Source organism: Apium graveolens, chromosome 8, assembly GCF_009905375.1.
Source record: "Apium graveolens cultivar Ventura chromosome 8, ASM990537v1, whole genome shotgun sequence".
In the NCBI taxonomy this organism is placed as follows: domain Eukaryota; kingdom Viridiplantae; phylum Streptophyta; class Magnoliopsida; order Apiales; family Apiaceae; genus Apium; species Apium graveolens.
In genome coordinates this window covers 9,377,020-9,391,214 of record NC_133654.1, presented here as the reverse complement: position 1 = coordinate 9,391,214, position 14,195 = coordinate 9,377,020, and the positions used below count along the sequence as shown (strand labels likewise).

General features: G+C 35.7%; 2 protein-coding genes across 2 annotated transcripts; both read right to left on the bottom strand.

Moving 5' to 3' along the window:
* Positions 1 to 206: 206 nt before the first annotated feature.
* Positions 207 to 6,296, bottom strand: LOC141679132 (uncharacterized). The gene is made up of 7 exons (XM_074485620.1): positions 6,075 to 6,296; positions 5,827 to 5,959; positions 4,248 to 4,351; positions 3,471 to 3,642; positions 3,227 to 3,367; positions 2,854 to 3,076; positions 207 to 2,761 (listed from the first exon to the last, which is right to left on the bottom strand). The coding sequence occupies exons 1-7, from the start codon at positions 6,104 to 6,106 to the stop codon at positions 345 to 347; spliced, it is 3,222 nt and encodes a 1,073-aa protein (XP_074341721.1). The 5' UTR covers positions 6,107 to 6,296; the 3' UTR covers positions 207 to 344.
* Positions 6,297 to 8,620: 2,324 nt separating this feature from the next.
* LOC141678742 (uncharacterized) lies at positions 8,621 to 11,273 on the bottom strand. The gene is made up of 3 exons (XM_074485116.1): positions 11,115 to 11,273; positions 10,190 to 10,389; positions 8,621 to 9,101 (listed from the first exon to the last, which is right to left on the bottom strand). The coding sequence occupies exons 2-3, from the start codon at positions 10,369 to 10,371 to the stop codon at positions 8,915 to 8,917; spliced, it is 369 nt and encodes a 122-aa protein (XP_074341217.1). The 5' UTR covers positions 10,372 to 10,389; positions 11,115 to 11,273; the 3' UTR covers positions 8,621 to 8,914.
* Between the last annotated feature and the right edge of the window lie 2,922 nt (positions 11,274 to 14,195).

Here is a 14,195-nt window from a genome sequence, read left to right as displayed (position 1 = left end):
TTCTATTTTATAAAAATAGTGTACAACACTATTTTTATTTTATTTTTAAAAACTAAAATAGCTGATAATTATTGAACCAAATTATCACACATTTTGGTTATTATAGTTTAATATAGATATAGATTATTATTATCGACAAGATATGCATTTTTCATTCGGGTATCTCAAATTATTATTTGTATCTTTTTGGGGAAAAATACCAAGTCTTGTAAACCAACAAATCAAATATGAAACTTTACAACAAGTCTTGAAAGCCAAGTATGTAATATTTACTAAGCTATACACTCCGATTATGGTTTTGAAATGCAGCACTCAGACTATCATACAATTTTGTGTGTGTATCTTCATTTCTTATCAGTCCTCAATGCTTGTAAACGGGAAGCTATGGAGTCGTAGTCTGGGAGTTTTGGATGAACATGACTAGCTCTCTTCGTAGAATCTTCCCTGGTTGGTGGCTCCCCTGCTAGTTTCGATGTCTTTGGATTCTGCGGGTTGCTTGAAGGCCCTATTTTTCTAGAAGCACTTGAAGATTGTTCTACTGTTGATGACTTGGAAGCTACCTTTTTTGCAGAGTTTGGCTGTTCTTCGCTATTCAAGTAACCTGTACTTTCCATCTCTAACTTTAGCTTGGTTGGATTTACATTGTCAGGGGGAATCCTATTAGCTGAGCTCTCTATGCTGGATTTTGGGCTTGCCGATTCCTGATGCTCAGTTTGATTCTTGGAATATGATTTGGATCCGGTGCCTGAAGAAGAAGGTTTTGTCCTACGAGATATTGCACTGCTTAACTGGACTTTGTTGGGAACATTTGGTTTCGGGACATCGTCACTGTAATCATCATTATCAAGGTCAAAGTATGTTGCAACAGGAGGTCTGAAGCTGGATTTATATTTTACTTCTTTGCTGGGTTTCTTAGCAAGCGAAGCTTGCCTTCCACTTGTGATATTCTGTTGGGCTTCATCCCCTGAATCTTCAGTTTGTGAATCCGAATCTGAATGAAGAGTTGATAAGCTAAAGCTTGACTTTTTGTTTCCATCATTTCTCAGTGTAGTATTTACAGAGCTCTCTAAAGAGGGGGCAGCAGTTTTATGTTCACTCATTGCTGAACTCTCATCGGTAGTTCTTCGTGTCACAGAAGATGAATTACCTGATACTTTCCCGATGGAGGGTGGATGCCAATTGCCCTTATTACGAAGGCCACCTGTCAAGGTTCCAAAATTCAACTTACTTTCTTCTTGTGAATTAGACAGAAGTTGCAAGTCCTCATCTTTCAATATCACATTTGACTCCGTTACTTGAAAACTGCCCTCATCCGTATGGGCCAAGGAAAGATCTGAAGATTGGCGTATGTTTTGTTTATACTCGGAATAAAATTTTGGAGATTCTGAATTTACAACTACCATAGGGTTACTCTGTTGGTGAGCTTCCACAGTATCCATATCATCATCAGACGAGGATCCTACACTTGGCTTTCTATCATAACCGGAAACCTTCCTGTTTACCGATAAGGATTCAGTGGAACCATGATTGTCAGTTTGTGCCGACTCAGGCTCCAAGAAAAATGCATCTTTACTCTGTTCATGAATAGGCATCTCCACCTCATCTTCACTGTCAAATTTTGGGCCATCAAAATCATAAGGAGCAACAGGCACATCGTCTGGTCCTAAAGGATCCATCGTTTTTTCTGTGCTTTCTGAGAACAGTGTAGAGGGGTGGTCTTCTCTAAAATGATGTGGTTGAAATGTTGATTTTTCCGGGGACTTGATTGTGTCCTTTCTAGGGTTCCAGATATCTACAGATGTTGAGGAAAAGGATGAATTACTACCTAAAGGTGGAACATAGGAAGTGGACTCTCCATCATATCGAGGGCCTTTAACTGAATTATGGACTCCTTCATCACTGGAGTCATATTCGTCAAAAGCCACGGACTTGTCATCAAAAGAGTTCATCCTGGCAGTGTCTCTGTAAAAATTATCTTGATCATTACCAATATAACGATCCATGGCAGCATTATTTTCTGATTCCTCATCACTTTCACTATCAGTTATGGAATGAGAGCGAGATGAACGGAGTTGAACTTGCTTTTCGATTCTCGCTTCCCCATACTGATCAAAATGTTCAGCTGTGGAATCATCTTGCCACCTAGAAACACTTTCATCCCTAGACTCTGCATATTGTTGCTTCATACCCTTTCTAGAATCTAAAGGATCCTTGACTTGTTTAGCGATCTCTTCAAATGAGGTTTTTCCGGAGTACTCATGTGGCTTTTGCATGCTATTTACATATTTGATATCATCAAGCGTAGATTCTCCAGACCTCAGAGATGTTGGATGACTAGTTTTCCTCGTGTTAGCATCATCATACGTGCGAAATCGGTCATCAGCTTCCACCCGACTTTGATATTCAGGTCTCAATATTTGCTCATTCCGCACATTGGAATTTCCCCTGTGAAAGGAGGAGTTCTTTACTGGGACACTTGCAAAATGTTCACCTTTCAAGTCTGGTGAAGCGTATGTTCCAGGTCTTTCTTGTCTTGTACTGTTATTTGTTAAGTTCTGGGATTCATAGGAAAACTGTCTGGCATCATCTTCCCTTCTTGAAAATTCCGCAGCAGCCCTTGCAGCCATACTTGCTATTTCAGCAGATTCTGCTGCTGCCTGTGCTGCCGACCTAGCATCCTTAAATTCCATATTCCAATCCTGCCGACTTGAATAATTTTCATCTCCAGCGTAAGAGTGGCTGCCTACCTTTGTCTCATTTCCTGAAGAAGATAAAAAAATCAATCAGCCAAATGAGTAAAGATATAACAATAGTTTAATTTATATCCACAGAGTATAACTGGAACTAGAGTACCTGAATGTCTCAGATCAGAATGGGTAGTAGCAGTTGTATTCCTACCACCACGATTTACAGGCAAACTATTGTGCGAATCATTTGAGGATACCGTGTTTGATTCAGTGAAATTCGAAGGTTTGGTGTGCCTATCATGACTAGGCGCAGCTTGAACATTTGAAACACCAATTTCTGGGGCTTCCACTGCCATCTCACTGGCCTTCTTAAAAGTACTTGGTCCATTCTGCTCGGTAACAAATATTACTTCATCACTATTTAAGGATTGCCACATGTACTTGAGGTTTAATGGGTTCTCAATATTATTTAAACTTAGCTTGATAGAGGAAATATGACAATCATAAAATGCAACACCATTTTAAATAATGATACTTACCAACAAATCATCAACTGGTTTTGTTTCGTTTTCTTCAAATGATTTCGAATCCCACTGGATGTTGTGTTCCACTGCTATGGCATTTAATACTTTAAATTTAGTCTGCCCATCTGGTGCAACTGCAGATAATTTTTCTACTAACTGAAAACAAGAAAGCATATCATTAATGACAAAAAATTACGTTTTATTATGCTATGTTTGACTTGATGATAATTAAGGACATATGCAAGATGTAGATGCTTACCATGCGGCCAACACCACAATTGGGACGCAGCTCGAGTGCTGTCGTAACAAATTCTTTTCCATATTTTGCTGTGAAATGCTTTTTAACATCTAAAAGTTCTGGTACATCTGCACACCTTGGTGCTGCAAATATTACACTTGCAACTGCTTCTTTCAAATCGATTGGGCAATTCCTTCAAAAAATTATTTGTAACAAATTATTACAACAGAACATTTGCGATCCACCAAAAAATCATAGAATTTTTGCAACTTAAAGAGAAAATTGATACTAAAGCAGTCATGGAGCTACTTATATTATTTTAAAAAAAATACAGTAAACAGATAACATGGTTTGCATTCCTTTTAATAACAGGATGAAGTTTATGCATCCATGGGGTAGTCATAAAAGTAATTCATTTGTTTAACCTTCCGGTATACATATTCAAAAGCTAATCTACCCAGGCAACCTTTAAAACATATATATGTTTATATACTTAAACAAAATGATGAAGACATTAATCAAAAGAAACAATATCTTTTTATTCCAATACAAACGTTGAGAAGCTCAAGGTCAAGAACTACTGTAGTTCTTAAGAATCAACAAATTATAGACGGAGACCCCTGCAAAACTTCCACATACTTTTTTAGGGGAAATTTTCATCCGATCTTTTAAAAAGAAATATTGTTAACCTTATAGGGAAAGTACATCTAAAAAACATGTGTTCCTGAAATACTCCGCTACTACAGAAAATGTTAAAAGGAGGTATAACATCATTTAAGATTTTCAAACTTTACATACTTTTGAGACTCAATAATTGGCAAGCGTGCAGCAATGAGCTCACAATATAGCTCAATGAGATCATATGCTGCCACCATCTTCTCTTCCCTGATGAAATGTTCAACCTGGATTTAGAAGGCACGCAAGAAAGAAATTTCAAGAGACTGTAAAGAAACAATATCAAAAGAATACCATAGCGGACGTTGCCATCAATATTAAGGAGGACTTTAATGTCAAAAAATGTGAAAAAACCGTATATTGTCACGTAATCAGAAAATTAGCCTCATCTAAACTTGATGGTAACTGACTAAAAAAGTTGGGGGGATATGGAAGGAGACCCGAAGACTGTTGGTTTGGTCGATCAAATTGCACATAGTAAATGAACAGAAAAGTAGTACGTTCCTACCTGCTTCCAAAAATATCCTCACCGCTAAATTGTGATAACAATTTGAATATAAATTTCACGATTATCGTACAGAACAGCTAAAAAGGGCTATCAGTGTTTCAGTATAAAACTCTATGGTAATGTATCAAGTACTAAGGTCCAGGGCTTCTCTCTGGTCATAGTAGCCTGATACCTGGAAGTGCAACAGAACACCTTAATTTCAGGGTTCTACATAAAGGATGTCTGATGTAGAAGAAAGAGAACATACAAGTTGCACATGAGCAAATGATGAATCATCCAACCATCGACTCAATAACAAACTCCTTATCAAGATTTCGAGCACCAGTGATAAGAGCAATAACTCAGAAACACTAAAAGGAATACAAACTACCCATAAAAAGGTACATTGAAGCTCCTACATGGGAATAACACAATAATTGCAAATGCAACGAACAACCTCTTTAAACACAAAACCACTTGTTTTTATTTACTTCATTCTGAACGACACTTGAAAACAAATGTATTCCCAATTTGTCAGTAATGTCAACACTTGGTAGTTGGTGCGATAGCCGATAACAACTTTCAAATCATCATTAACCTCATCACTAGAAACGAGATCCTCAATCAAAGTTTCAAAATATTTTCAAGAACGTATTGCATTTACATGTACTTTAAACTTCCTAATAGCAAACACAAACACTTATATCCATTATAACTCTATCCGGCTAAAAATTCCATAATTCCTAAACAAAACATGGAGACTACAACATAATAAAATATAACAACTCTCTGTCACTACAAAAAGAAGTAAAACAACCTATACAACAAGAGTTGACTTCACTTAACACAAAAATTAAAAAAAACAAACAAAAATTCAGTTTCTGCATCTACCTTGGCTCTCGAGAATTGACTAAATACAGAAAAACTAAAACTCAGTTTCCGCAACTACCTCAACTCTGCAGAACTAACTAAACACAAAAATACAAAAAAATCAGTTTCACATCTACCTCACTCTCGATAACTAACTTAAATTAGAATTCAGTTTCCGCATCTACCTCAACTCTCGATAATTAACTTAAATCAGCTATTATTAATACAACACATAGATCCACAACAAGATATAATCATATAAACATCAATTAACAACTCTAATCACAAAATTCACAACAAAAACACACACGATCACACAAAAATACACAAATCGGAGAATCGTACACGAATACGAGCAGTTCGATCCTGTCCAGACTGAAGCAACTGAGCCAAATCATTCTTAATCTGATTCATTTGACCTCCTTTCTTGTTCTTCATCAGCTTTATTCTCGCTGTCGCTAATTTCAACGACGTTTTGCTACAATTAAACATCAAAACTCAATTTAATCAATTAAAAAACCTAATTAAATTAAAATTAATCAATAAATATACATATATTAGATATATAATTGTTGAATTAATGAATTGTTTACCATTTAGCAGATTTGAAGCTCTTGTGAAGCATGTTTACAGCGTCTCTGAATCGTCAATTTGATGCTTTTGTATGTATAGGTGTGTGTATTGTGTGTGTAATTGTGGTGTGTTTTCGTGGAATTTGTAAGTGAATTTACAGAGGCGATTTAGAAATGGAATTTATGTTGATAATTTTGAAGGCTTTGTACAAAGAAGCTTCTGTTCTTCTTCTTGTGTACTTGTCAATTGTCATTGTAAAAAATGATTTTATCATAATTAAATATAATATTAAAATAATATTCCCAACTATTTCTCTAAGCTTTCTTTTTTGATGTCCTATTCAATTATTTACATTTCAAAACTTACCCAAAATAGTTAATGGATCCCACTACTCTCCCACTTTTTCTCCCTTTTCACACTACTTTTACTCCTCTATCTCCCTTTTATATATTAAAAAAATCCATGGGTCCCCCACTTCACTCACTTTTCTTTCTCTTTTTCACTAATTTATACATATTTCTTAGCTCCGTGCTCAAATCAAACGTAAAGAATTGACTGGGACGAAAGAGTATTATTTAACAAAAAATTAGGCTCGTATACGTATATTCATTCTAACCGTTCTCCCGGCGAGTGAATAATAATACTCAAACTATGAATGTTTAATGATAATCTGGGTTAAGTTCTATGGAGATCACTTATGTTCTGCAAGATAAATATTGCATAAAAACATTATAAAACATATTATTTTGCAAATTATGCTCTACAAAGTTTCTTATTTTATTCAAAATCTTGAATATCATATATGTACTGCATGTAAAACATCACAAAATATTTTATTCTGTAAAACATGTTAAGTTTGCAGAACATTTGTTCAACTTGCAGAACATACACATTATACTTATTAAACTTAAATGATCTTTAATCATTTTAATGATTGTAATGAATTAGTGATACTGGTAAAACGTACTTCACAAAATAATATATTTTATAGTGTTTTAGTTGCAGAACATATATTGTTTCCAAGGTCTCCGATGAAAAAGTGGTCTCCATATAACTTTTCTCTAATATTTAATGATTTGTTAGTTAGTTTATATAGTTATCAATTATTATGGAAGGATGATCTCAGTTACTCCATGAGTTTATAATATTTTTTTATATAAAAATAAAAGGGTAAATTTATAATTTTAGGATAAGTTATCACCATTTATAAAATGTCATTAAATTTGTGCGGGAAAAATTTACTGAAGTAATCCTCAGATCCATTTTTTTTGAATAATATTATATTAAATTTCGTTTGTAGGAAATTAAGAAGTCCGACTTGAGGAAAGTAGTACTGTATCGAGTCTATTGACCGCGTAAACAAGGCGGGGGCGAATTCATGTCATGCAATTACACGCTTTTTTAGACACATATACACAATTTAACATATTTTAATCCTACTGTAATTCGACTCCCCGCAGTGATTTTAATTCTTTTTTACACGCTTTCGTGGAAGATAAATTACTTTCGAAACATATTTGCTGCTTGCTTGTATTTTACAGATAATTTATGAATGGTTTGGTTCAAGATGTGATATCGGATTATAATCAGAAATCACGTTATATTGATATGGGGATTAGATATTATATGTGATATCATAAATTTGGTTTTGAGTGTTGGAAACAATATTTTTAATTTAAAATATTTTAGTCAATAAGTTTAATTTAATTATAAATATTACTTTTATTATTATTTTACTATATTTTTTATTATAGATTTATTTTAATATTAAACAAATACATTTTATTACTTTAATATAAATTACAATAATAATAAAATTAAAGTTGATAGTCAAATCACTCTCTCGTCCTCATCTCCCCACCCACTTTATAAAAACTCAAATTCTCGGGATTTTAAAGAATGGGTATCAAATTCATTTTTTCTGAACCAAACGCCACATATCCTCGGAATTTTAACGCCACATATCCTCGGAATTTTAAAGAATGGGTACCAAATTCATTTTTTCTAAACCAAACGCCAGGAATGGGGATTGTAATGGTTGAAATCCGTACCTGAATCCAGAATTCGACGAATCAAACGACTCTTTATAGATATATGGGGAAAACATAATTTGCTAAGAGGATAGAATTGCCATTTAACAAAAAAATATAATGAATTTTTATTGAAATATTCTTCAAGCAACTGCTGTGTTCTGACTTCTGACCCAGGCAGATAGTCAACTTCCTGTACAAAAGAGCTTATTGCAGCCTCTCTCACATTCTGATTCAGACATGGACAGTCAACTATTAATATAAGAAGCATATTTGCAGTTTGTATCATCTTGTCAATATACAAGCGTGCTACTGCAAAAACCCTGATGCCAGTATATGACTGACCTCTGACCTCAAGCTTTTAAACGGCATTTTCGCACTTTAAAAAAGCATATCAAACTTTTAGCCGATCCATCACATACTGATTCAAAGATTCAGTTCAAAGCCGGAAACTATACTAATACTAGGTAGGATTGATCTACAATTTATCAACAAAAGATGAATATCACAAACATAACCTGGTTAACAGAGGCACATACAATTCAAAAGTCAAAACTACTTCTTTGGCTATAAGCCCATAAATAAACAAGTTCAGGGGTACAATATCAAGGGAACAAAAGATCAGGGTCATTAGACAAATGCAAATGTAATCACCATATATGGATTATTATGAAGGCAACCAAATCTTACCACTGTTTTTCAGATTCGAAAACTGCCGTAGTACAAAAACATGTATCTATTAGAAGTGCCAGTGACTATGAATCACTAATTATAAAAGAAAGCTTTCAAATAGTAATGCCCACAAAGACTTTCAACCATACTCATAGAGCTCATGGATAATATCCGGTGAATGTGAACCCTCTTCCAGCAATCTCACCAGCACAATACCATGCATAGCACTCTAGTCCAAACAAAGCAGCAATGCCAAGATTCTCGACTTTCATATCCTGCCTATTCTTCCACAACTGCTTTACATAATCAATTTCCTTCTTCATTGCCTCGTAACGACCAGGAACACTGTAACACAAAATGGTAGAAACTCGTGAGATTCAAAAACATGAGTAAGGGCCAAATAATAACTTTACACCAAATCTACAAAGGTTGCATGAGATGCTATTTCTGCTTCTGACATTGTTCTCAGACAACTTTAAAATATAAAACTCAATCTGTATGCAGCTTTTAATTGAATTTATATGAACTAAAGGAGTACAGCCCACCAGCCAATCACTAAGATCGCTGATAATTTAACAACTTCACTTGGCAAATCTACAATTTACGGATCTCATAAGGTTCAGGTGAGTCTATGAACTGGATGACAATTATGGTGCTACCCATCCGAACCATTAAATATAATTTTACAATGTACATGCATAGATTCCATATTCACCCGATCTATGTTTACCCTATCATTTATTATTAAACAATCTCAAACGCAAAGTAATAAGAGTTTCTTATGAAACCGAAAAAAAAATTAGACAAATTCTCCTTCGAAAAATAAAGGTGTTGGCTGAAAACTTTCAAGCACTTTAAGCACAATGAAAACATTAACCAATCATCATAAAAAATCATGGACTATATACAAAATTAGTCAAGTTTCATCCGTCACAGGCTCACAGCTGTCTCAAATTTATTAGGAAGCCCAACTATTGCTCAATTTGCAACTACTATGCTAAGGAAGATTAACAGATTTTTGAAGTGTTGAAAAAAGGAAACTGAAAATGAACAAAATATTGCTTCTCAAGTTTTTGCATTCACATCATCACATGTTTGTAAAACATACTAGTATAGACCGTTGTGAATGTGATAAATGTGAGGAATGCATTTCAAGCTCTAGGACACTAAAAGATAAAGGAAATTATATTTCTCAAGTAAAATTATACTGAGCTAAAAATTAATTAGACAGCTCAAAGACATATCCACAACTACAATGGAAATTCTCAAATAAGATAACATAATCTATAGCTTCAGCCCTCAGCACATAAGATATGTTTAGCTAAATATAGTTCAGGCCTCAGCACATAAGATACGTTTAGCTAAATATAGTTCCATTAGTATAGCTAACTCTAAAGAATCAAGAACCCAACACATTTTTGAAGTAAACCAACCTTGCAAGACGAGTGTAGAACAACTGTTTGGACAATTCATTGCATTTCTCAATAGTGGCAGGCTCCTGAATGTACTGCTTATTTTGTTCCATCAGCTGCTTGTAGTACGATGTACCATGCTTTGCCACAAGCTGTGATGCTTGAGTAGCCTTGGACTGCAACTGAACCAACTTTGATGCCATTTTCTCTCCAAATTATTCCTGCAAAAAAAAAAATCATCCAAAACTCAAATACCAACAAACTCACTTCAATTCCCATCAAAACAAGAAACAATCGACACACAAGGGTTGTCTAATTCACATCCTGCGCTTCATTCACCACTAAAACTAACGGACACACATTTAGTTCGAATATAACTAATACGCGCCCACCACACCACTCTAAATAAACACCAAACAAAATTCTTCAAATCTCATTACTAAATAATCACACGAAAACAAACATCGAAGCATATCAATGCTTAATAGCGACAACTTAAGCATCTAATCTCACGTCTTACGATTCCGATTACAACTAAACCTACCAGCACACATTCAGCTCAAATACATTTAACATGAACCCATCAAACCACTCTAAACACAAAATGCACACAAATCTTCAAATCTTTAATTCTCCATAATTCACGAAAACAAACATCGAAACACATTGATACTAACTACCATCACCCAAAACACTTCAATACTACATCTCTGAGTCAAATTATCAAACACTTTAAACGCATTATAACAAATCAACTAAAACCCTAAATCTTTACATCTCAAAATCGGGTCACAAAATTACAACAACATATAAACATTAAACATTAACAACACATACAAAACCAAAGATAAAAAATAGATCTAAAACAGGAGAGAATATAAATGAACCCAAGTCAAAACCCTAGTTATTACAACACACACAGAGAGAGAGAGAGAGTTAAGTGAACCTTAATTGATGAATAGCGGAGATGGGTTGAAGCCCTTTTGGTTTTGTCGCCCTTTTGAACGACCTGACCCAGAAAATTTTTAGAGTGAGAGAAATTGAGACAGGGGAAAAACAATTTCAACTCGTTTTAACCCGGGTGAGGCAATACCCGGGTGAGGATGACTCGGGGACCCAAAGCTACTGAGTTGGCCCGGTGGGTTAAAAACTTGAAATCGACATTCGGAAAATTAAATGAAAAATTGCATTTTATAAAAGAAAATGTTATTTTTAGAGTTTTTTTTCCTTTCCGATCAAAAAGATGGTGAAATGATAGAACTGTCCCTCATGATGCACATTGTTACGGGAAGAATTTGGTATAACACATTGTGGAGGTTGTTGAAATCACGAAACAAAATATGGATACTTTACTAAGCATATGAAAAACACGGAATAAATCTTGTTGATTGATTGCTTGAATACCAGGGAAAATATGTATATTCTCTCTAATGCAAACTTTCTCGACCTAAAACAGGATGTCTACGTATCTTATTTATAGGAATTCAAGTCACATGTAGTTCTCGAAGAACAAGTCACCTCTAGATAGGCTAAATGAAATTAGAAGGTTAGGTCTTAAAAAGAAATGGAGCTATCTGTGTGATGTGGTAACTAAACTATTTTCTGGTAAAATTAGCAACTTTGACTCTGTTAACATCTCCATGCTTAACATGCTTTACATGCTAGTTACTGATAAATACTTTAATTTCAGTGATTTGGTCTTGTTTGAGTTGAGTTATAAGTTAGGAGAACTTAATAAGAGAGGTAAAAGTGTCTATTATGCTAGATTCTTTATGATGCTTGCTAACCATCTTATTGAGAATATTGATGTTGAGAACCCAACCAAGAAGCTAAATTGTTGGGTTCAAGAAAGGAGAGTCATTGTTGATCTCAACAGGGCAAGTCACCAGAAAGAGGTGCCCCTCCTTTACTTTCCAATCATGGAAGGACCTCATGTAAGTGAGGTAAGCACCACTGTCTCCACTCTTCCAACCTCACACATTTATTTGCCTTCAAGTATAGCAATGGCATATGTGTCAATGACCCAACAGATGCCTACCCAAACTACCAAAACAATAATTTCTAAATCCAAAGCTAAGAAAGCCCCCTCTGGTTTCTCTCAAAAAAAATCAGTTGCAAAATCTACTAAACACAAAGAGGGGATTGTGAAGAAGAGTAAGCAAGGTGAGGGACAGGGTGAAAATCAAAGAAACTCTAAGGATAAGGCTGGTGAGATGAGTGTACCTAAGCCTAGCCACACCACAGTTTCCCAACAAATTGTGGTTGTTAATAAGGAAATAAGCTCACTTCTAGTTTCATCCTCCCAAAAGGGTGTTACTATTGAAACAAGCTCCCAACCAGGAGCACAGGCCAAGAAGGTTAGGGACACAAGTTCATCACAGACTTATGCTAGAAAGAAAAGATCAAAAACCCTTGGGGATGCACAGGGAACACACACAGTGCAAACTGATGCTAAAGACCCAGTCACTGCACCATCTCAAAGTCAGATTGATGTGGCTCTAATAAATGTGGAGTCACAACCAAAATCATTAATAATTGAAGCACATGAAACACCAAATTCACCCACACACTCACTGGATGTTGACATGATCAATACATCACTTCCAAATTCTTCATCTTTAACTCTATTGGAGAAGCCAAAAATCCAAGCAAGTGAGCATCTTCTTTTAGATGATTTGTTGACTCACTTGCCATTTCTTTCTGAGTCTGTTGAGACATCTGTGCCTAAATTTTCATCAATCTGCACAGAGTCTACAATAGTCTTCACTCCAAACTCATTCATTTCTTCTATCCCGGTGGATATTCTTCATCCGTCGAGTAGTGATTGTATCCCGACGGATGTGCCTAACAGCAGTCATCCGTTAGATGGCCAAACTACTATCCCGATGGATATTCATCATCGTCGGGAGTCTTTGCACAAATTCAAATTTCTTTAAATATCAAAAGTGCAGATGACTTAGTAGTAGTACAATCACTCTTAGGACTGAGAGAAGGGAGTGAACTGAGTGAAAGGCTGGGTTGCTCCCAGGCAAAAGGAGAGAAAATGAGTGAACCTATGCAGTCCATTTCTTCAGGACTGGAAAATGTGAGTGAGGGGAGTCCCACCTTAGATGGTGAATGTGAGGGTGTGAGGGTGGGAAGCCAAGGTGAGCCCTTGATGCAAAAATAGAGAGATCATAAGAGAAATGCAGGTACTGGAGAGATAAGGATGGACACCATTGCTAGTGAATCAATGAATGTCAGTGATGCAGAAAGGAAGAGACTATTTCAGCAAGAATATCAAGCTGTCATAGATTCTATTTCCCTAGATGCTGAGACATTTACTCATCCTGCTACAACTTATCAAACTCTAGTTGTACATGGCAATGAGGAGGCTGAAAAGATGCTTAACTTAGTGCACACTACTCAATCTCTATAAAGAGCAAAGGATGCAATCACTGTTATGCCTTCAACTACTGGCAGTAATTTTGAACTGGCTGAAGACTCATTTGGGGATGCTGATGGAGATGATGAGGAAGTCAGCATGAGCATAGGGGGAGATGCAGATGTTCCTGCCTAGATGCTAACAAAAGAATGTTCCTACTCACATCTCCAATCAACACTATTCAAGCTGATTCATGACACCCAAACAGCCATTCAAGCATCTACAAATGCCAACACAAAGAGGCTACTTACAACACATCTTGAAGCTCTTAAGCTGCATAAGATTCAAGCTCTCCAATACAGTCAAAGTGTGGATGAAATTAAGCAAGAAGTTTCTGAAGTAAAACAGGATTTTATAGCAAGGTTGGATGCTAGACTTCCTGGAACCACCATGACTGAGATAGCTCAGGAGCTAAGGAAGGAATCTGATCTCAATAGAAAGGTTGAGGTCATGAACTCTAGACTATCTGATGTGGAGAAGTCAATGGCCAAGATAATTGTTAATCAGGAAACTCAGACTGCTCTACTCTAACAGTTGGTGGCTGCTCAACTCCCTTCCACTCTCCAACTTGATGCTAACAAAAAGGGGGAGAAAGGCTCATCA